The sequence below is a fragment of the Corvus hawaiiensis genome, chromosome 5 (assembly GCF_020740725.1).
Source record: "Corvus hawaiiensis isolate bCorHaw1 chromosome 5, bCorHaw1.pri.cur, whole genome shotgun sequence".
Taxonomy (NCBI): Eukaryota; Metazoa; Chordata; class Aves; order Passeriformes; family Corvidae; genus Corvus; species Corvus hawaiiensis.
This window is the reverse complement of record NC_063217.1, coordinates 23,722,131-23,744,428: the sequence shown is the minus strand read 5'-3', so window position 1 is coordinate 23,744,428 and position 22,298 is coordinate 23,722,131. Positions and strand designations below refer to the sequence as shown.

The 22,298-nt window shown below is 41.2% G+C and overlaps 2 protein-coding genes across 11 annotated transcripts in view; one reads left to right on the top strand and one right to left on the bottom strand.

The window, feature by feature from the left end:
* FAM114A1 (family with sequence similarity 114 member A1) overlaps positions 1-109 on the bottom strand; it is a 32,667-nt gene extending 32,558 nt beyond the window's left edge. For both annotated transcript variants that reach the window (XM_048304444.1, XM_048304445.1), the window contains exon 1: positions 4-109. The gene's annotated coding sequence lies outside the window, so the exon portion shown is untranslated. The remainder of the gene's footprint in view (positions 1-3) is intronic.
* Positions 110-259: 150 nt separating this feature from the next.
* Positions 260-20,771, top strand: LOC125326301 (toll-like receptor 1). 9 transcript variants are annotated; one of them, XM_048304438.1, is made up of 5 exons: positions 260-637; positions 790-908; positions 4,212-4,413; positions 5,595-6,388; positions 18,503-20,771. In XM_048304438.1, the coding sequence occupies exons 4-5, from the start codon at positions 5,673-5,675 to the stop codon at positions 19,722-19,724; spliced, it is 1,938 nt and encodes a 645-aa protein (XP_048160395.1). In that variant the 5' UTR covers positions 260-637; positions 790-908; positions 4,212-4,413; positions 5,595-5,672; the 3' UTR covers positions 19,725-20,771. The 9 variants fall into 9 exon arrangements, with proteins under 9 accessions (XP_048160395.1, XP_048160398.1, XP_048160394.1 ...); XM_048304437.1 differs by lacking the exons at positions 260-637; positions 790-908 and adding an exon at positions 2,945-3,042 and having other exon boundaries at positions 5,598-6,388; XM_048304435.1 differs by lacking the exons at positions 260-637; positions 790-908 and adding an exon at positions 2,945-3,042.
* Positions 20,772-22,298: the final 1,527 nt, after the last annotated feature.

The window sequence follows — 22,298 nt, the reverse complement described above, 5'->3', positions numbered from 1 at the left end:
TACCGCTCAGCAGTGCCCCGACCGGCGCGCCCCCAGCTCCTTCCCTTCCCCGCCCCGCCACGTCGGCAGCAGCGAGGGGAGGAGGCAGAGCGGGCCAGGCAGCCGGGCCGGCCCCGGAGAGGAGGGAGGGGTGGCTTTTGTCCCTTGCTCTCCTTCCGGCTGTCTGAGGCGGTCGCCTGTTGCAAAGCGGCAGCGCCGCGCCGCTGCCGAGCCGTCTCCGGGCTCCAGGTTGCGCTGACCCAGCGCTGGCCCAGGCCGCCATTCCCGGCCCTCAGTGCCCCTGGCGCGGGCCGCTGGACTCCCCGCTGGACGCGCCGGCCCGGAGCGTCGGGCGCGCCTGCAGCAGCGCTTTCTTCAGGGCCGGCGGCAGCCCCGCTTCCGCGCTGAGACGGGAAAGGGGTGAATTTCATAGAATCATAGAATACGATGAGTTGGAAGGGACCCATCAGGATCAACGAGTCCAACTCCTGGTTCTGTGCAGGACACCCCAAGAATCACACCACGTGCCTGAGAGCGTGGTCTCCAAAAGCTTCTTGGACTCGGATAGGCTTGGTGCTGTGGCTACTTCCCTGGGGAAGCCGGTTCAGTGCTCAACCACCCTCTGAGAGAAAAAGTCTAAATTAATCTAGTTGCTGAGGTAGCATAAAAATTTATTATTTTCTTTTTAGAAACTGTAATCCTTCCTCAGAGTGAGCACTTACTGACCCGTGGGGTTACAGAATTAAACAACCGAAATGTAGTTTTTCAGATACTGCTTGGCACCTTCCTTATCGCTGTGTTTGTTTACAGGAAATGCCCCCGACAGAAGCCGGCGGGTGCGTGCACACATTTCCCGTCAGTTGGTGAAACATTTGGTTGAGCAAAGGGGTTTCAAGCTCTTCCCAACAGCCTGTAGTTCTTGTTTCTGTGTAATTCCTCATACCCATTCCTCTTTTTGCCACTTCATTTTAAGGCGAAGCATGCCCTTCACAGTGGTAAAAGGCAATTCCACGGTTCATCATAGCATCATTTCTATGACTAGTCTGCCAACGAGAGAAATTACTTTTGCCAGAGGAGGCAAATCAGCACACTGTGACTCCAAGAGGTGACAAAATAAAGCCCCAGTTCTCAGAAGTGTGCTTCACAAATACCGATCATGCTATGTGACTTAAACAGTAACCAGGCAAAAGACTCTGAAGGTTCTCATTAAGGTAGTTGGCAGCAGAACAAGTGTTTGTATCCCTCCATAATAAGGTTCTTTTGAAGGTCTTTCAGTGAGAATTTAAGTGTCAGGGAATGCTGTTTAATTTATTAATATTGGATATATTTATTGAAAATTAAATCTGGAGTAGCCCTAGGGATTTCCCTCTGCTTTTCAGTGGAGCTCGGGAAGAGTAAGAGCAGTGTTTTAGGAGGAATCACGGTAGCTGAAGATTGTTTAACCTATGACAGATGATAATTTTGACTGTAACGTTGATCTTGCACTGTCAATTTTGCAGATTCTGTACATAACCATGCATGCTACAGAACTGCAAGACATTGTTAGTCACTGTTGCAACACAAAGGTATCACTTCAGGGTGAAATTAACATTATGTGTACATAAATGTGGATGTCTGTCTGTTTGGATAGAAGGCTGTATAAATTTTGTAACTTCCTAAACTACTTTTTTGAATTTAACCCTTGCATTTTCTAATTTTTTTCTCTTTCAAATTTCAGTACTTAATTTCACTTGTATTGTTTCACTGTGGTAATATTGCAAATGGTTTTGGAATAAATAAGCATTAGAGATTGGACACTTCTAGCCATCTCAGATTTCACTGACATTTGCTATTACTCTGTCGTCATCTTTCTAATGGGTTTCAGGAAAGATACCTGCCTTTTAATAAATAGATAAGTATAAATATAAATACAAATATAAATATAAATATAAATATATATTTAAATATAAATATAAATATAGGTGGAAAGACATTTGGCTACTTTTAACAGAACATGGAAGTATGCATGACATTCACGGATTGTATTAATCTACTTCCAGTGATTGCACTGGTAAATCTGAGCAGTAAATCTGAAGGGCTAATGGCATGCAATTAATGGTAACATGCTTATTTTGCTGTTTAACATATGGTTCATCTGTCTTTATAGTATGTAGGCATACAAACAATGCCAGTGGCATTTCATTTCATGAGAAATTAAATATAATCTACAGAATAAGCCTTAAAGTGAAGAAGTATTTTTTTTAGATTATTTCCTCTGTTTCCTGAATCATTGAAATATTAAATCATGAATGTGTTACGGTATGCAAACCCAGAAAGGTAGGTTGTAATGTGGCAGTTCTGTATTTAGATCTCAGCTATGGTGGAATTTCTGACCAACATTATACAGAAATAAAGAGAGACTGGTTTATGTCTTTGCCAGGACAATAACCCTGTGTTTGGGCATTCAGTACCAAAGTCACTGCTCTGTTTTAATTTAAAAAAAAACCAAACCAAACCCGACTCAGTGTTTCCATGTTCACTGTTTAACCCAATCACAACACTGCTGGAGCAGGAGAGAGATTATTTTTCCATTCCCGTTAAAGGGACATTAAACTAAGACAAGTAGTACTTTTATAAACCAGCCTTGATAAGAGCCTGACAGCTAAATTGATATAGCAAAATGCACAAAAAATTACAATAATGCATATAGACTTAGATCATTATTAAGTTCAGATAGGAAGGTGTTTGAATTTCTTGTTCAAAAGAAGTACTTATTTTCATGTTAATTTAATGAAGATAGAAAGTCAGTGAAAAGATTAATTTTTCTCCTGTATTTCAAAGCATAAAAACACAAAGTTCAATAATAATAGAGTAGTAGGGCTATCACAGTAATGTTGTATGTGGAAAATACATTTGGAGAAAAGCAAATGCCATTTCACAAGCTGTCAGTAGATGGCACAAACACTTATATAAAAATTTGGGCGTTCCTAAGTGTTGTTACTCAACAGGATAGAGTTACGGGAAGTTTTCTTTTTGTGTTCTCCTGAGAACATTTTCTGCTTTTTTGGAGAGCAGGGATTTCTGGTGAGAAAGTTTTCATTTTCTTGACTTTATGCTGTTGCTAGTTAGCTAGAATTGTCTTATATTCTGCATCTTATTTGAAAATGAGCCTTGTTTTCCATAGCAGGGGTATGATGTTCTTTCGAGTGTATGGGTAAGCAATGATGTTGCTTGTGTTGTTGTTCTGTTGTAAGTTGCTTGTGTTCAGAACATTTATCCAAAGAAACTGTCAAAATAGCAGTCTCTTTTTATTAGCCCTACACCCATAGTTAAGGGAGGCAGAGTGATGGCAATAGTTTTTTACAGTTCATGAATGGGTCTAACTTAATCATATGTTTCATCCTTGTGAAAGGCATGTTTGTAACACTAGTTTTTTTTGCTGTTCTGGTAACTTGTGAAGTGCATGCCTTAATACTGAACTGTCTTAGCTAAATATATTCTGTATATTTCTTGTGTGGAAGTTTCGTCAGATAATACCAATTTTATATTGGAAAAACAATTAGAACCTCAATTTTTGTCTCTCCCCTCACTCTTTAAACAACAGGACACTTTCTAGCTATGCTCTTGGCTTGCCTACCCTCCTCAAGAATTGCTTTTCTTGATTAAGCTTTTTTTATCAAGTTTGAAGACATGAGGATACTTCTGAATTAAAAGCGATATGACTATAAAGGATAACTTCTACAGTATTAGCCCCCAAATCACAGGTTATGTGTTATAAAAGTTTTACTTGTGTTGCTTCATATGATATTCTAAAGAAAGTTTGAAGGCACTCATAAATAATTTGACTGAATGCTAGGATATATGAATGGGAAAGAAAACAAAACACATGGAGAAGAATCATACCCTTTTTGCATCCAGTCCATGGATACTGCTGAAATTTTATCCCATGAAGGAATAATGATTTAAAGGTAGATTTTTTTCAGATTCCTCTTGAAGCTACATACACACATTAGTAGAGTTGCCCAAACAATCAGAAGAACGGGAGTGAGGATGCCCAAATGCCTTTTGAGGGCAGTGATGCATATAATTTTTCCAAATGAAAATTTGGAAAAAGGCTGGAAAAGTTCTGCCATATTACCCCACTATTTCTAGTTGATTGCCAACCTTAGTTTCACGCATTCTTTACGAAAGTACTCAGTGGACTTTTCTTTTTATTTTTCTTTCTTTCTTTTTTTTTTTTTTTGTATTATTAGATCAAGTGGAACGTGTATTTTGCACCCAGTAATTCTGAGAAAGCTTGTGGAATGGTTGATGGTGCAGAGAATGTAGTCCTTGAAGCTGTAAATCAGTCCCACAGGTGATAGCTACTGTCTCATTGTGGAGTCATTAGAAATATAAACTCACAGTTTAGCCACTTCAATAGCAAAGGAAACTTGAAGGCCAGTGCAATCATTGGTAAGTACTATGGGAAGCTTCAAGCAACACTATGATTTAAAATTAATGGGAGGGAAGGGAAAAGAAGAGGAAATAAAAAGATACTAGAAATCTGGAAAACAACTTTAAATAAGATTTACACATGTAAAAGTGTTAACCAAGTTCTTACCAGTTCCTGTTTTAGAGGGGCGGTCCAATGGATTTATGCAATACCTAAAAGGAGATTTAAGACAGTGTTCGCAATGGCTGACTTAAACAAAGGGAAGCTGGCTACCCTAAACTCCTACATTCAGAAAGAAAAAGTGACCTCTAATAAGGAAAACCGAAGCAAACACACAGTTATGATTTTTTTTCCTCTAAACTGTTTAAATAAAACTCTCTTTCACAACAGAGATGTTTGAAGTCAATGTACTTAGATCAGGGCTGGATTTTGTGTAAAGAGGTTCTACAACTGATATATTTTTGTGTAGCCTGCACATATTCCCAGTGTGTGTCTGGTGTTCTCTGTGTATGCCTGACAAACCAGACATGTGACCACCCCACTTTCAGAGTCTTAAATTCAGGAAATGCTCAAGCTCAGACAAGAAGTAAACTCTTCTGTGGACTTCCCCAAGGCATAAATAGAGATTGTTCTACCCTTACCCCAGTTTCCCCAGTTAAAAGAAGCACTGATGATCCAATCTCAGCTGCTTAAAGACATTCAGCTTTTGATTCAGGCTCTTGAACCTCCATCCTGTGTTTCAGACCAAGTGTTACAGTCAAAAGTCCATTTTTAAATAAAGTCTCCGAGTCCAGTTCACATCCCTTAAGAGAGAATCTGAGGAGAGGATGACTGTGCTGACCTCAATTATTGTACTTTCTAATCAAAGTATATTACACAGTTTAGGAAGCCTTCATAATACACTGAATCACAGCAGTAATTCTGTAAGCAGCAAATTTTAGACACCTATGAAATCAGACATGTTTTGTAAAAAACCGACTCATTATATGTTAAATACACCATATTTACCAAATAAAAATTTCAGTGGTGTTCTGTTAATAAAGAATGTCTCTTCTGAGTGATTGTAGGTACCTTCATTGCTTTTTGAATCAAAAGGAGAAATGAGACATTGGAACCTTAAAAAAATCTCTCTCTCTGATGGTTCCTGCACAGCTGCTTAATGATACAATCTGCTTTTTGCTTGTGTTTCTTTGTTTTCCAGCAGGATTAGAACAAAGATGGACTGTTAAGAAAAGTATTGAGCATCTTCAAGGAAACAGAAAGCAGTGTGACACAAAATATGAGCTTTCTCAGAAACTTTTTTCTTTACAAGTGTCTGTTTGCATTAACTTTTTGGAACCACATCAGCCTGTCTGTGGAAGAGGAACTCTTCACATCTGCTTCTAACAATTTTCCAGAAGATGGTTCTAACCAAGAAGTCAAGTGCCCGGCACTCCCGTGTACAAATAGCCCTCAGTCCAAAGCTAGTTCTGATTGGGTTGTGATACAAAATACTACAGAAAGCCTGTCATTGTCAGAAATCACAAAGTACAATGTAGAAAAATTGGTAACTTTATTATCTAATTTCAGACAAGGATCCAGGTTACAAAATCTGACACTGACAAATGTGTCAGTGGAATGGAATTCTCTTATGAAAATTTTTCAGACTGTATGGCACTCATCTATTGAATACTTCAATATTAACAGTGTAACACAACTGTCAGAAATTGAAAGTTATGACTTTGACTATTCAGGTACCTCTATGAAAGCACTGACAGCGAAGAAAATTCTAATCACAGACTTATACTTCATACAGGATGACCTATACAGAATATTTGCAGATATGAATATTGCAGACATGTCAATAATTGATTCAGATATGATTCATATGCTTTGTCCTTCATCTGAGAGTCACTTTAGATACCTAAATTTTTTAAAGAATGATTTAACAGATTTACTTTTTCAAAACTGTGACAACCTGCTTCAGCTGGAGACATTAATCTTGCAGAAGAACAAATTTGAGAGCCTTCCCAAGGTAAGCTTCATGACCAGCCGTATGAAATCACTGAAACATCTGGACATGAGCAACAACCTGCTGCGCCACAGTGGTGCTGCCATGCAGTGCCAGTGGGCTGAGTCTCTGACAGAGTTGGACCTGTCCTCCAATCAGTTGGCGGATGCTGTGTTTGAGTGCTTGCCAGTCAACGTCAGAAAACTCGGCCTACAAAACAATCAGATCAGCAGTGTCCCCAGGGGGGTGGCGGAGCTGAAATCCTTGGAAGAGCTGAACCTGGCATCGAACAGGCTGGCTGACCTGCCAGGGTGCAGTGACTTTCCATCCCTGCAGTTCCTGAACATCGAGATGAATTCGATCCTCACCCCATCTGCTGACTTCTTCCGGAGCTGCCCAAGGGTCAGGGAGCTGCAGGCCGGGCACAACCCATTCAAGTGTTCGTGCGAGCTGCAAGCCTTTATCCGCCTGGAGAGGCAGTCCGGGGGGAAGCTGTTTGGCTGGCCGGCGGCATACGTGTGCGAGTACCCCGAAGGCTTGCGAGGAACGGAGCTCAAGGACTTCCACCTGAGCCAGCTGGCTTGCAACACGACGCTCCTGCTTGTGACAGCGCTGCTGCTGACGCTGGTGCTGGTGGCTGCGGCGGCCTTTCTGTGCATCTACCTGGATGTGCCGTGGTACGTGCGGATGACGTGGCAGTGGACGCAGACGAAGCGCAGAGCTTGGCACAGCCCCACCAGAGATCCGGGAACCGTTCTGCAGTTCCACGCGTTCATTTCCTACAGCGAGCGCGATTCGCTGTGGGTGAAGAACGAGCTGATCCCGAACCTGGAGAAGGGGGAGGGCTGCGTACAACTGTGCCAGCACGAGAGAAACTTTATCCCCGGCAAGAGCATTGTGGAGAACATCATTAACTGCATTGAGAAGAGCTACAAGTCGATCTTTGTGTTGTCTCCCAACTTTGTGCAGAGTGAGTGGTGTCATTATGAGCTGTACTTTGCCCATCACAAGTTATTCAGTGAGAATTCCAACAGCTTAATCCTCATTTTACTGGAGCCAATCCCTCCATACCTTATCCCTGCCAGGTATCACAAGCTGAAAGCTCTCATGGCAAAGCGCACCTACCTGGAGTGGCCGAAGGAGAGGAGCAAGCGTGCCCTATTCTGGGCTAACCTGAGGGCAGCTATTAGCGTTAATCTGCCAACAGCTGATGAAAACTAGTGTGGGGAAACAGATTAAGAATCTTTCCAATGGAGTTTCGTTTGTTTTTTCTTAATGATGCAATAAATATGATTTCCATTCACTGCCAATGTAGTTAACTTTTTGTTACACATTCTTGTTTCTAACTAGTTGTCTGTGTTGCCTCCTGTCTTGGGGTGACTTGAAGTTGTATTCCCTATCGCTGCACTATGCCCAGGAATTAGTATATATACACCTTTCCATGCTTTTAAACTGAGCCTGAGCAGAGAGAGAAAAAGAAACCTCAAGGACACAGACAGAGATAACACACTCTCGTTCTCTGCATTTTTTTTTGGCTTCTGCGTTCTGCTGCTGGGGGAGAGGAGCAGAGATGCACCCTGCTTGCTTGTTCAGCCATCTTTCAGGTTCTTTTCCCCTCCAGAGAGTTAAACTTTGTTTTTTCCCTGGAATTTTGGATTTTTCCCTTTCTCTGCTGGATTGTTTTCAACATCAGAACACGCGTCGGGACTGTTCTCCACCAAGGGCCCTGGGCCCTGGCCCCTGGAGGAGGGGGCCCACCCCGTCCCAGCTCGAAGGAGGAGAACCAAAGGGAGGACTCTAACATTTTCCCAGGTTTTTTCTCCACAGCGAGAGATTGTATTATTTAGCATTATTATCCTTTTCCTGTGTGTTTCTTAAATAAATAGTTTTTATCTCTTTCACTTTCCTTCGAGGAAAAAGTTTTTTTTTCCCGAACCGGGGGAGGGGGGTGGTTTGTAAACTGCCCTCTCTCAGAGGCTGTATTTCTAAATTTGGCCAAACTGGCACACCTCCTAACTGTAGTCAAAATTCAGTTCACCTTATTGCAATTCTCTTGAGATAGCAAATTGTAAATTAATTTGAATATGGATTTTGAAATACGACTTGAAATACTGTAGTGAGTTTTTCTCAGCAGAACAAAATCTGGAACAGTTGGTATAGTCACATGGAAGAATGCTTGAGCTGCTGGATAGTTTGCAGACCTGCTTTAATCACAAAATGTAGACAGCTTTGTCAAAGGAGATCTTTTGCTAAAATTGGTTCACATGGAAGAAAATTAAGGATCCTGGGAAGATGCCTGAAGTCCAGAGCTCAAAATGATTTTCAAATAGTCTTTGCTCAGATTCAGTGAAGATTTAAAGGATAGGACCCAGATACAGAACTTTGTGAACTTGCCAAAAACAAGGACTGAGCAAGGAAGAAAGGTTTTGGGTTTTTTCCTTAAAAAAAAAAAATAAAAAGGTGAGCTACTTCACTTTTTGGGGCTCATAGCTTGGCATTGCAGGAAGGGAGAAGCAGTGAACTGACAGAGCTCTAATACCCATAGAGCCCTGGTACCATTTTGATCCTCAGAGATACCTTGACCAGAGGGAGTGGGAGGGCATCTGCAGTAACAGAACTGCCTTCGTCATGTTGTCTATGTTTTGAGAAACTCCTGACATGTCTAAATCATGCTTCCCCCCCAGCTTTCTGCTTTTTTCTTCTCGTCCATACATCTTACTTTATGCTTATTATTAAAAGAATCTGTCCTTTTCAGCTGAAGCAGTATCTCGTAGCACAGCTATGGCTTGTGATCAGAAAGTCAATAATGAGTCACAGCCTGAAAAAATTTTCCAGGTCTTGGGACAGCAGGTAAGACTTACTCGCTGAGTTAGAAAAACAAACTACATTTACAATATTTGCTTTCCTTTATAGAAATATAGCAGGCTCCTCTGTCTGTACTTATATTGTTTTGGCTTCAAAAAAGTATGGCTAAGCTCAGATAAACATTAACAACTGCTAAAGATGATGACAGCAAACTTCCTCTTTGCCCCAACAAGGGAAGATTGTTTGAAATACCAGACCTAAATGACCATCAAGCAGGAAGTTTCCCTTCAAAAATGTGTTTCAACATGAATATGAGAGAAGGCATATTAAGATGAAATCCTCATGTAGTACAGAATGTTTACATTTTGTCTTATTTTTATCTTCCATTTTTAGCAAAAAGTTTTAATTTTGATGCTTCTTTTTGCCTGAGGTCTTAGTAGGCTGAGATTTCTTGACCTGAAGCCTTAAACTGTGAGTGACTGTTTATGACCTGTAGAGGAAAGGTCAAATTTAACACCTTTAGCTCTCTCACCCCACTTAGCCTCAAAATTAATATAACACACCTATTACCAAATTGCAGACATTTCATTCAGGACTGTGGAAACTAATGTTTTCTCTGCTTCCTCCTTCCCCTCCAACTACTGTTTCAGTGTGTGACTCATTTAACCCTCAGAAAACTGAAGATCATCAGACTTAGCTTGGTTTGCCTATTCCTTTCTCACAACCAGGGACAACTGGATTATGTGGAGCCTTGCTTGAAAATTTTCTTCTAAAGCCTCAGAGTTTTAGGCCAGTGTCTTGGGGTGACCTTATGACGTGTATCCTATATCGCTGCCTATGCCCAGAAATTAATTCCTGTGCCTTTCTATGCCTTTAAACTGAGCCTGAGAGGGGGAAGGAAAAAACTGAGCCAGTAGCCCTTGAAACCTCTGTAATACAGTTAATAACCCCTTGTTGTGTAACCTTAAGAATTCATCTGGCTTCTGTTGGCTGGAGGACAGAGAAACCCTCTGAAAGTCAGAGAGTACACCAAGAATCCTTCCTGTTGTTCCTGTGGGAGCCATAGCCATCACCAGAAATCAAGGAGTGGAAGGTTTTAGCAAAGCAAGCAAGGTTTCCTTGCCACTTTGGAAAGAACTTGGAACTATGAGACCTCAGGGAATGTAGCTGATGTTATGATAAGCAATAGTATATAATTACAGTTCTCTAGTATCACCGGTTTCTGGATTCCAAAATCCTTGAGTGAATAAATTGGAAAGGGTGGCTTTTGATGAGCATGGGCATCAATTAAAACTCGTACTTTGGAACCAGAAGCCCACATACTATTATCTTTTTTTCCATGATGTGTGCCAAATAATTGATAAAACAGCTAAACGTGCAATGAATTATTAGAGCTAGTTTTTCTGATTCCACAAGAAAGAATGAGTTTCTCAAGTGTTATTAGAATATTTCAAACAATTATTTCAGCCTCTGTCATAATCTCAACCCTTACTATAAAACCAGCTTTAATCCATGAAGAAATTTTTCCTGTTCTTGGGGCCAGGTGTAGTCTCACAGCACATCTGCCACTTTATCTGCGCATTTTGGAAAGGGACTACTCTTTTCTGTGCAGCCTGGGGATGTGTGCCTGCAACTGGTACTGCACTGAAATCTGTAACTGCTCCAGCACTCCAGTTATCAGGGAAAGGGAGTGTGTAAATGTTTTCTGATATCAGATACTGTATCAGAGCAGATTCCTGGCATTTGATTAGTCATCTCAGTGACTAGCAGGAATGCTATTTTTACATACATAAAAATATCAACATACAAAACTGATAACATGGGAGTTAAACACCCTCCAAAACCTAAAATATGTGCAGAATGAAATGAAAGTATAAAAGTGTAAAAGTTTTAATGTATATTTAAGTAGTGTGTAGTATAAAAGAAACTGAACTATGGCAGACTGGGAGACTTGACACAATGTGGGTTGCCCTGCTGAAAGCTCAGCTCTTCTTTAGATTTAGAAATGTTACAAAGCATCTTCAGCTGCAGAGGGTTAGAGGAAGGAAAGGCACTCAGGGGAAAATAATGGGACTCTGTGGGAGATTCTGCTGAGGGGAAGGTTCAAAACCTCTGTGAAACCCCTGTTTTTATTCAGGGCTTTGGTTAGTCTGTTTTTTCTTTTGGAAATATTTGCTAAGATTGACTATAATGCTCATTTGTAGTCACTGTTTCGTCAAGAGAAAGCAGTATTTATAACCAATAAGTGAGAAAGTTGTGTGTTCTGCGAGGTGGCTCTGGGTTATCAGTTTGATTTCCATAGTTTTGATCCTTGTGTCTGTTTATACTGAAACAAAGTAGACTTGAGCATGAATGTGATACAGTCTCTGCTCACTTTGACTTGTGGTGGCATTTAGACTTTGTTTCACCTACTTGACACACAGGTGACAACGAGAATTGCAGTTAAACATGAAGTCCTTGGTGTGACCAAACACCAGCTTTGCAAACCTTTAATAATTGTACATGTAAGTTCACTTCTGCGGTTCTCGTCAGAGAGATTCTTCACACTTTTGGCACGGTGCTGGTCCTGAATAGCTTTTGATACTCGGCCAAGTGTAGCTGTGGTTCCTCTCTGAGTAAGTAATGATGACATACAGGCAGAAGCGTGAAATGTCTTTTTGTGAACATTGGTAGAAAAAGCTGCAAAAAACCCCAGCAGTATAAAATTCAGAAATGGAACAAGGTATCTGCACGAATGTATGTGAGCTGACTATGGAAAAGATGGTATGTAGCTGGTACAGTTCAAGATGCTTGAACAGAAATACATTGCTTTTAGTTTTTACCTATCATAAAAAATGACTGAAACCAGCCCCAAACAAAACTTTGTTGAATTGGTTAGTAAAAATAGATTATGAAAGGTTCCTAATGGTTTAATAGAGGTATTCAGGAGTATGAGTTTTATTTTAACTAATTGCAAATTTTTCTTTATGGCAAACTGTTTATTTGAATGTATTTTAAAGAAGGGTGGTAAGAAAATTAAATGTACTACAACTAAAAAGTGCTTTTAATAGCTGTGTGTGCACTAGAGTCAGTTCTGATGAAAGTTGATGGTGCATTTGATTTTATCCATGCAGCAAAGGTTTTTTTGTGAATTATATTGGAAGTAAAGCTGCCAGTGTTTTGTCTAATTGTGATATCATTGTTTTGTCAACAAGTGCCTAACTCTATTCAGTATCATGGATTAGTGCCTAGCAATAGGAGCATCTCTTTTAACTTGAAGTCTAGACAGTATCAGCTGGCAAACACTCTTGCTGCTTATTGAGAAACATTCATGATGCTTGGTCTTGTCTTGGGTCACAGATGCCCCAGAATTTTCTGTAGCATATTAGTCAGTTCCCTGCACTAAGGAAAGCAGAATAGTTTCAATTCAGTTCAATCATCAGTCTTAAAATGAAAAATGCTGATTTTCTTTCAGCAAAACAAAGGGTTAAATTTTTAAACAAAATTGGAAATGTAACTGCAAAACAAGAGTTTCAAGGGAATCTAATGCTAGTTTGAAATGTAGCTAGCACTGCTATCTGGAATAAAGTTTCATGCTTTTCAGCTTCTTTAGCTGAATCTTTAGCTGTTGTATTAGTCTGGAGGCTTATGGGAGTGAAGTGTTGATTTTGGTTATCGTCATGGTTTAACCCCAGCCCACATCGGAGTATCACAGAGCTGCTTGCTCACTTCCCTGCCATCCCCCACCCCCACTGGGGAGAAGAGTCAGAAAAAAAGTAAAACTTGCAGGTTGAGATAAGTGCTGTTTAAGAACTGAAACAAAGTAAAATATAATAATAATAGTAATAGTAATAATAATAATAGTGATGATGATGATGAAAATGAGAGAAAGAGGAATAAAATGCAAGAGAAACAAGTGATGAACAGTATGGTTGCTCATCCCCTGCTGGCTGATGCCCAGCCCATCGCTAAGCAGGGATCAGTCCTCCTGGCAAAACACCCCCCCAGTTTCTATACTGACCATGACGTTCTGTGGGATGGAATATCCCTTTGGCCAGTTCAGGTCAGCTGTCCTGGCCATGCACCCTCCTGGCTTCTTGTGCACCTCCTTGCTGGCAGAGCACAGGACTAAGCACTACCCAGGAAAAACTAAAACATCAGTGTGTTATCAACATTGTCCTCATCCTGAATGCAAAACACAGCCTTGTACCAGCTACTAGGAAGAAAATTTACTCTATCCCAGCCCAAAAAGGGAAGTTATTTACATCTGCCTTTACAACACACCCACTGTCTGCTCTTGATTTTCTCCCAGGCTCATGGCCCTGTTCACAATGCTAAGTGAATGGCTGCTTTATTGGATTCCTTCAGCCCCAGATTGCCCTATATTGTCATATTCTTTGTGGCTTCATTACAGCTGTCTTGTCATAGGGAATATTCTCTGTTAATTTTTTATAAAATTTTTTTGGAGGAAGCCACAACGTGAGATATCCTTGATAACCATTCTAGTGTAAAGATGATTGACCTGTAAAGGTTTTTAACTGTGCCAGTTTGCCCCTGTTAGCTTTTGAGGTATAAACTTTTGTCATCTGTCAGGGTGCTATGTTAATTACTCTCCTTGATAAGCAAAAAATTTTGGCATGGTAGAGCTCTGCAAGAGATCTTGCTATGAGCAGAAGTTGGCAGTGAGTGTTCTGCTTCCTCTTTTCTGTGTGTGCAAAGAGGAGATGCAGTTGACGGATTTCTAGAACATCTGTGTAACATCAAAAGCAGACTTGAAATCAGCAATGCAGAATTATTTAAACAGTCTTTCCAAGGGAAATATTCTATACCGCAGGTAGGTTTATTTCCTCCTAAACTGCGCAGTTATGTAAATATTACGGAAGTAAATGCACTTTTAGCCTGAACTGTTAAAAGTTTCCTTTCATTGTGCTCTTAACACCCACATGGTAAGGAAATTTCATTAGTTCTTAGAATTATATAGCCTGTTTTAAAAAGCCCTGTTTGTTTTTTTTACTTCCTGAGGTAGGCAATTATTGAGCAATTAGCATCTTGTGAGATTTCCTACCTTGAAGGTTACATATGTTTGAAATTCTGTTTTGAGGATGCTAACCATCTATGTGGAAGATTTTTGCTGGTTCTTCAACTTGGAGATGAATTCCATGCACAACAGGTGGGTTATATTTGCTTCATTATTTACAATTTTTTTCTCTTTGTTATATATACATATATCTTTGACTTCATCAAATGTCAGGTGCTGGTGTTTCTTTGCTTCCGGAAGATACTCTTGCATTTTGAAGTTTCAGTGAAAATGCTCATTTGAATTTCAGCAAAGAGGAAAGGGAGAAAAATCATTTGGTATGGCAGTTTTAATTCTCAGCCAGCTCTAATTTAATAAGATTCTAAAACAGCATTGGAGGTACAACCCTTGATCCTTAATATTGCTTTGCTAGATGTATTTGCTTTACTCGTTGTGGCACTCTTCAGGGCTATACAGTGTGGCTCATCCCTTGTTGCACTGCCCAGCATAGCATGTACAGTAAACTAAAACTCATCTGGTGCTGCACTATGGACAGAGAATATATTTCTAGTATTTTCTCCCTTCAGAACAGTTCTTGCTTTATTCCTGACATCCCTTTTGCCCAGGAGGAAGTTCCTCCAGATAGTTCTAGGTCAAAGTTTATTTGATTCAAGAGTTAGATTGTTTATCAGCCTGGACTCTGAAGAACAGCACTTGGAAGGAACTGGGTCAGATTTCCTTGTCTTGTTTTGTCTTGCAGTTGACTCTGTACTTTGACCAACCATCCCAGCTTCATTTCTTTTGTGTCCTCAGATACCCTAATATAACCTTCTGAAGGAATAATTTGACCTCTCTATTGGATTCAATTGAGGTAGAAATTTATACTTTAGTGATTTATTCTTTTATTGATTTCGGTGATGTTAATTGGATATATTTTTGCTTTACTTAGTTAAGAGGAAACTTGATTATGTCTGATAGGAGACTTGGAGGGGAAGGGTTGAGTTTTGATATCAGTTAGTTAAATTATGAGGAACTAACACACATTACAACCTAGAACTGAAAAAATAGGTTTCTGGTTTCTATTTAACAAAAGATTACACAGGGACAGAATTTTAAAACTTTTTAAAAGTTTCGGTGTTTTTGTTTTTGTTTTTGTTTTTAACAGAAAAAATCAGAGCAGAAAATAAAACTGGGGATGTTTGTCTTCTGAAACTGTTTATGAGGTGTTTATGCTTCATGTTGTCTGTGTGTTTTGTTTAATTCTTGGCAACAGGAGAGTAATGCCCAGGTCATGGTTTTCCAGAATAGGACTGATGCCTCTCCGAATCCATGTAGGCTGTTGAAAGGATGACCAGATACTGTGGACCATATCCACAGAATCTTTTTTTCTCTGGGTTTTTTGATACTTAGAACTAGAATAATTGTCCCTCACTGTTTCTAGAGAGGTTCTTCGTCAAGTTCCAACCATAGGAAAATTCCTAGGACACCTAGGAAATTCTGGAGTCTTTGGTAGTGTCTAGTGTTTTCTTTCAGATTTTGGGTATCACTGCTTCATACATAGTCCAGTCATGGTGTGGTTTTACCACTGGTGTGCTTTTGGTCAGACTGGCATTACAATATTCATGATTGTGCTCAGCTTCACTTCTGAATGCTCTACCTCCTCTCCCAATGGCACAGGGGGTTAGGGAATGGGGGCTGTGGTCAATTCATCACTTGTTATTTCATGCTTCTTCCTCCTCACTCTCTGCCCCTGCTCCATCCTGAGGTCCCTTCCACTGGAGATAGTTCTCCACAAAGTTCCCCAGTGAGTCCTTCCCACTAGATACAGTTGTTCAAGAACTCTTCAGCATGTTTCCCTTCTGTAAGGCACAGTCCTTCAGGCACAGGCTGCTCCAGCATGGGTCCTCCATGAGGTCATGGTCCTATCAGCAAACCTGCTCCAGAATGGGCTTCTTTCTCCACGGGTCTACAGGTCCTGCCAGGAGCCTGCTCCAACATGGGCTTCCCATGAGGTCACAGCCTCCTTCAGGTGCCTACATGCTCCAGCATGGGGTCTTCCATGGGCTGCAGGTGGATCTCTGCTCCATTGTGGACCTCCATGGGCTGCAAGGGCACAGCCGCCTCACCAAGGGCTGCAGAGGAATCTGTTCCAGCACCCAGAACACCTCCTCCCCTTCCTTCTGCACTGACCTTGGTGTCTGCAGAGCTGTTTCTCCCATATATTCTCACTCCTCTCTCCCAGCTGCAGTTGCTGTTCCCCAAGGTTTTTTTCTCCCTTCTTCACTGTGTTATCCCAGAGGCACTACTAATGTTGTGGATGAGCTTGGCCTTGAATCCAGCTGCTACTGGCTCTGTGGAACACAGAGGAAGCTTCTGGCAGCTTCTCACAGAAACCACACCTGTAGTCCCCCCACTACCAAAACCTCACCATGCAAACCCAATACAATGGACCAGTATAATTCCTCTTCAGAATCCTTGGTTTACTGGAAAAATGGACCCTTATGTCTTTGTGCTAGGACAAATCGGATAATCTGGCCCTGAGAGGGTGCATGGCAGTGTCCAGGGTCTTTGAGGTGTAATGAAGAGCATCATTTGAGTGATGAGGTTGTTTTTGCACCAGTTCCTGTGAGGGTGGTTTTATTGGAGTTTTGTCCCCAAATGTGTGTGAACTTGGGATGTACAGAAACGGCAGATGGAGAGGTTGTTTTGTTCTCCTTTATTGGTAAATTCATTGATGTCACTTTGTACCAGTTTCGTATTTTTCCATAATTGTTGAGAAATTTGTATTTCTTAACATCTTTGAGTTTTTAACATAGCACTGGCATCCCACCCATTATAAGGGAATTAATTTATATTTGACCGACTCAATAATTAGAATTAAAGAATGGGAGAGAGGACAATTGATAAGAACTTAAAACAAGAATACATAAAAGTAATATTTTATTACATAGATTTTATATTGAATTTTATTTTCACAACAAAAAAGCAACTTCAACCATTCAACAGCTTCATCAAATTCCATGTGTTTTCTTTTTGTAGGGCTGGACTCATCAGTGAGACATATTGAACAGAAAACAATGATATGCTTCTGTGTTTCTGTAAAAAAACAAGATAAAGCTGGAAAGCTGGATAGCATGAAATCCCTCACAAATATCTATGTCTTTACTTGTGTCTTTACATTCACACTATGGAATAATATCCAGCCAACTGTAGAAGATGAATTTATTGCAAATTATTCAAGCAGTTTGCTAACTAACATTCCAAAAATCATTCCAGTCCGTACTGAAGTATTAGATTTATCACATAATAGGATATCTGGACTTAGTATCTCAGAATTTATCTATCTTTCTGACCTTCAAGTACTAAATCTTTCTCATAATCTAATTACGGTGCTTGACTTTAGTGTCTTTATTTTTAATGAAAATTTAGAATACTTAGATTTATCTCATAATAACATTTTGAAAGTTTGCTGTCTAACTCTTGCATATCTTAGACATTTAGATCTTTCTTTCAATAAGTTTACTGCCCTGCCCATCTGTCAGGAATTTGGGAACATGTTTCATTTGGAGTACCTTGGATTAAGTGCTACGATGATACGAAGGTCAGACTTCAGGTATATCAAACATTTGCAGCTGCACACTGTCTTCCTGACCTTGGGAAACTTTTCTCTCTACGAGCCTCAGAGTCTGACAGTCTTGAATACAAGGAACCTCCACATTGCTTTTGCAGCAAACCAAAACTTCAGTTTTCCCCTCTTGTACGATGGAATGAGCACTTCAGAAAACTTAAAAATAGTTAACATAAGATATACCTTGAGCTACAAAGATTTCCCCTCTCCTCCTTTAATGCTTCTGAAGAAAATCAAGACAACAGCTCTCATGCTTGATGCTGTGGACTTACAATGGGCTATCATCCTGCAAATTTTCATGCTTATTTGGTATTCACCTGTGGAACATTTGACTGTGAGAAATTTGACTTTTCGGGGACCATTGGAGGAGTTGACTGAATATGCATTTCTGCCCGTATTAAGCTCTGTGGAACAATTAATCTCTTTGGATGGCTCCATGAAAGCATTAACTTTGGAGCATGTTCGTAATAAGGTTTATTATTTCAACCAGGAGATTCTATACAGACAGTTTTCAGAGATGAATATTGCCAGTTTGACAATATATGATGCATATATGCCACACATGCTTTGCCCCAATAGAACAAGCTCATTTGAGTATTTAAATTTTTCTCACAATGCCCTGACAGATGAGTTGTTCCAGAACTGTGGCACTCTCGTGGATCTGAAATCACTTATTTTGCAGAAGAACAAATTTGAGAGCCTTCCCAAGGTAAGCTTCATGACCAGCCGTATGAAATCACTGAAACATCTGGACATGAGCAACAACCTGCTGCGCCACAGTGGTGCTGCCATGCAGTGCCAGTGGGCTGAGTCTCTGACAGAGTTGGACCTGTCCTCCAATCAGTTGGCGGATGCTGTGTTTGAGTGCTTGCCAGTCAACGTCAGAAAACTCGGCCTACAAAACAATCAGATCAGCAGTGTCCCCAGGGGGGTGGCGGAGCTGAAATCCTTGGAAGAGCTGAACCTGGCATCGAACAGGCTGGCTGACCTGCCAGGGTGCAGTGACTTTCCATCCCTGCAGTTCCTGAACATCGAGATGAATTCGATCCTCACCCCATCTGCTGACTTCTTCCGGAGCTGCCCAAGGGTCAGGGAGCTGCAGGCCGGGCACAACCCATTCAAGTGTTCGTGCGAGCTGCAAGCCTTTATCCGCCTGGAGAGGCAGTCCGGGGGGAAGCTGTTTGGCTGGCCGGCGGCATACGTGTGCGAGTACCCCGAAGGCTTGCGAGGAACGGAGCTCAAGGACTTCCACCTGAGCCAGCTGGCTTGCAACACGACGCTCCTGCTTGTGACAGCGCTGCTGCTGACGCTGGTGCTGGTGGCTGCGGCGGCCTTTCTGTGCATCTACCTGGATGTGCCGTGGTACGTGCGGATGACGTGGCAGTGGACGCAGACGAAGCGCAGAGCTTGGCACAGCCCCACCAGAGATCCGGGAACCGTTCTGCAGTTCCACGCGTTCATTTCCTACAGCGAGCGCGATTCGCTGTGGGTGAAGAACGAGCTGATCCCGAACCTGGAGAAGGGGGAGGGCTGCGTACAACTGTGCCAGCACGAGAGAAACTTTATCCCCGGCAAGAGCATTGTGGAGAACATCATTAACTGCATTGAGAAGAGCTACAAGTCGATCTTTGTGTTGTCTCCCAACTTTGTGCAGAGTGAGTGGTGTCACTATGAGCTGTACTTTGCCCATCACAAGTTATTCAGTGAGAATTCCAACAGCTTAATCCTCATTTTACTGGAGCCAATCCCTCCGTACCTTATCCCTGCCAGGTATCACAAGCTGAAAGCTCTCATGGCAAAGCGCACCTACCTGGAGTGGCCGAAGGAGAGGAGCAAGCGTGCCCTATTCTGGGCTAACCTGAGGGCAGCTATTAGCGTTAATCTGCCAGTATCCAGGGAAGCAATTGAGTAGGAGAGTGATGTTACACCTACTAGTAATATGAGTGTAGGAATGACTAACTTGATGGTTTTGTATTAAACTCTGTTAATATTTTTTTCTTTCTTCTTACAATATTCCTAGTTTGTTGCAAAATGTAATTGTGATACATACAGATATTGCTATTGCTTATTTGAGTCATCCAAGTAGTCAGAAGTCATCTGTAGTTGCCCATCATCAACAAAGAGAGAGAGAAATTTTTGTAGTGATTGACCTTATATTTAGGTTGCATTTATTTTGGACTTTTCCCATTGGAAGCTATATTTGAAAGTAACAAGAATAGTGGTTGGTTGGGTGTCATCAGGCTGCCAAGGTACACATTTAGTCTTTTATCTGACATGGATGTTGTGGGGTTAATATTGCAGGGATCAACTTTCTTGGATTTAATTAAATAATACAAAGAAGAAAACTCTTGTTTGAATCCCATCCAGTACATTGGTAGAGTAGATGTCAAGGGTAGAATATCCGCACCCCTTTAGCCTGTTTTCCTTTCCTGGAAGTCTTTCCCTTCATCACAGAGAGATTTTTTTGGGTAAGTGCTGAAAAGTTGAATCCATTAGTCCTTGTTTAATGTTCTTCTTCCTTTGCTGTACTAACCATGACCAGTTGCCTAGAGATACCTGCCAAGTCATAATTTCGTAGAATTTGCTGTTCATTGTCTTCAAATTCATAGTTAATACCTGTACTTTCTAATTTTTTTATAATATTGTAACATTGCTGCTATGATCCTATCAAACTATACTGGTTTGCATGTTTTTCCTGTTTCCTAATACTTAGAAACTTGATGTTTGGAGGTGAACCCCCTTTTATCTCCAGGCTTCCACTGAACCTGTTACCTTGCTCATTTAATTAGCTGAGGATCATCACACAGGGGAAAAAAGAGTAATTTTCCCTGGGAAATAACTTCTCTGCTAAAATCTTACTGATTAAACTAATGGTGTTTGTTGATAGGAGACATCTAGTAATTTGCTGTGCTTGGATTTGAAAGCCTAATAAACTTCTCATTCTTTCTGTGTTATTAAATTTCATGTGTCATTTCAATGGTGATGTGGAGTTGTGTCATTATACTTATGGCTTAATGGAAATGCAAAGTCCTGTGATGACAGCTGTGAGGTGATCAAACTGGTGAGAGGATGTGATCCTTAACGCTCACTGAGGTGGCTCACTGAGCACAAACCAGGTGTGGTAGCTAGATGAAACAGTGAAATTGAAGCTGTGGGAGAGCTTCCTGATGTCCAAAGATGCTGAGACACTGCTGGCTCCCACCTACCAGTTCAGATTAACTGGATAGGATTGCAGTAGGATGCCAGGTGCCTGGCTCCTGAGCTTTGGAAAGAAGAGATAAAAATCTCTACTAAATCTTAATTATCACTCAGTTATTTCCACACATTAGATCTGTATCTCTCCGGTTTAGAGAGGAGGATGTTGTGGGGGACCATGTCAAAGCCTTACCCAGAAATTAAGATTTAGTAGACATTAGGGATGCTGGTGGATGAGAGGCTGGACATGGCCCAGCCATGTGCACTCACAGCCCAGAAAGCCAAACGTGTCCTGGGCTGCATCCAGAGCACCGTGGGCAGCAGGGCCAGGGAGGGGATTCTGCCCCTCTGCTCTGCTCTGGTGAGACCCCACCTGCAGTGCTGCATCCAGCTCTGGGGTCCCAGCACAGGAAGGACATGGACCTGCTGGAACTGGTCCAGAGAAAGGCCATGAAGATGATCAGACGGCTGGAGCATCTTTCCTATGAGGAAAGGCTGAAAGAGCTGGGGTTGTTCAGCCTGGAGAAGAGAAAGTTCCGTGGAGATCTTGTTGAGGCCTTTCACTATTTAAATGGGACTTGTAAGAAAGATGAGGACAGACTTTTTAGCAGGGTCTGTTGTGATGAGACAAGGGGTAATTGTTATAAACTAAAAGAGGGCTGATTTAGGTTGGATATAAGCAATAATTTTTTTATAATGAGGGTGGTGAAACACTGGAAGAAATTACTCAAAGAAGTTGTGGATGTCCCATCCCTGGAAACATTCAAGGTCAGGCTGGGCAGGGCTCTGAGTGATATGATCTAGTTGAAGATGTCCCTGCTCATTGCCGGGGAGTTGGACTAGATGACCTTTAAAAGTCCCTTCCAACCCAAGCCATTTTATGATTCTATGATTTTATGATTTTACCTCTCCAGGACTTCTTGACACTTTAAAGTGGAGAATGCTGCCAAGAACACATGAGCCCCTTCTTCCTGAAAGACTTCTCCCCCTCCCAAGCATTACAGTCTAAGGACATGATTAGCAGTCACACTTAGTGCTAATGGGTTAAAGGGCACGTAGTCTGTTCTGTTCACTAGACAAGAAAAGAGGAAGTAAAATTTCTTAATTCAGCCTTTCTGGTCTCTGTAAATTTAATGCATCAGCAAACTGGGGTTATGTCCTAAATAATGCACAGACTGGGCTGTGGAGGAGTCCCTCACCTTTAAAAGTGTTTTGAAAGTAAGTTGTAGGTGGGTGTGAAAGAAATAGATTCTCAAGTCTGCCATGTGTATTGTTTTGGAATATTAATGCT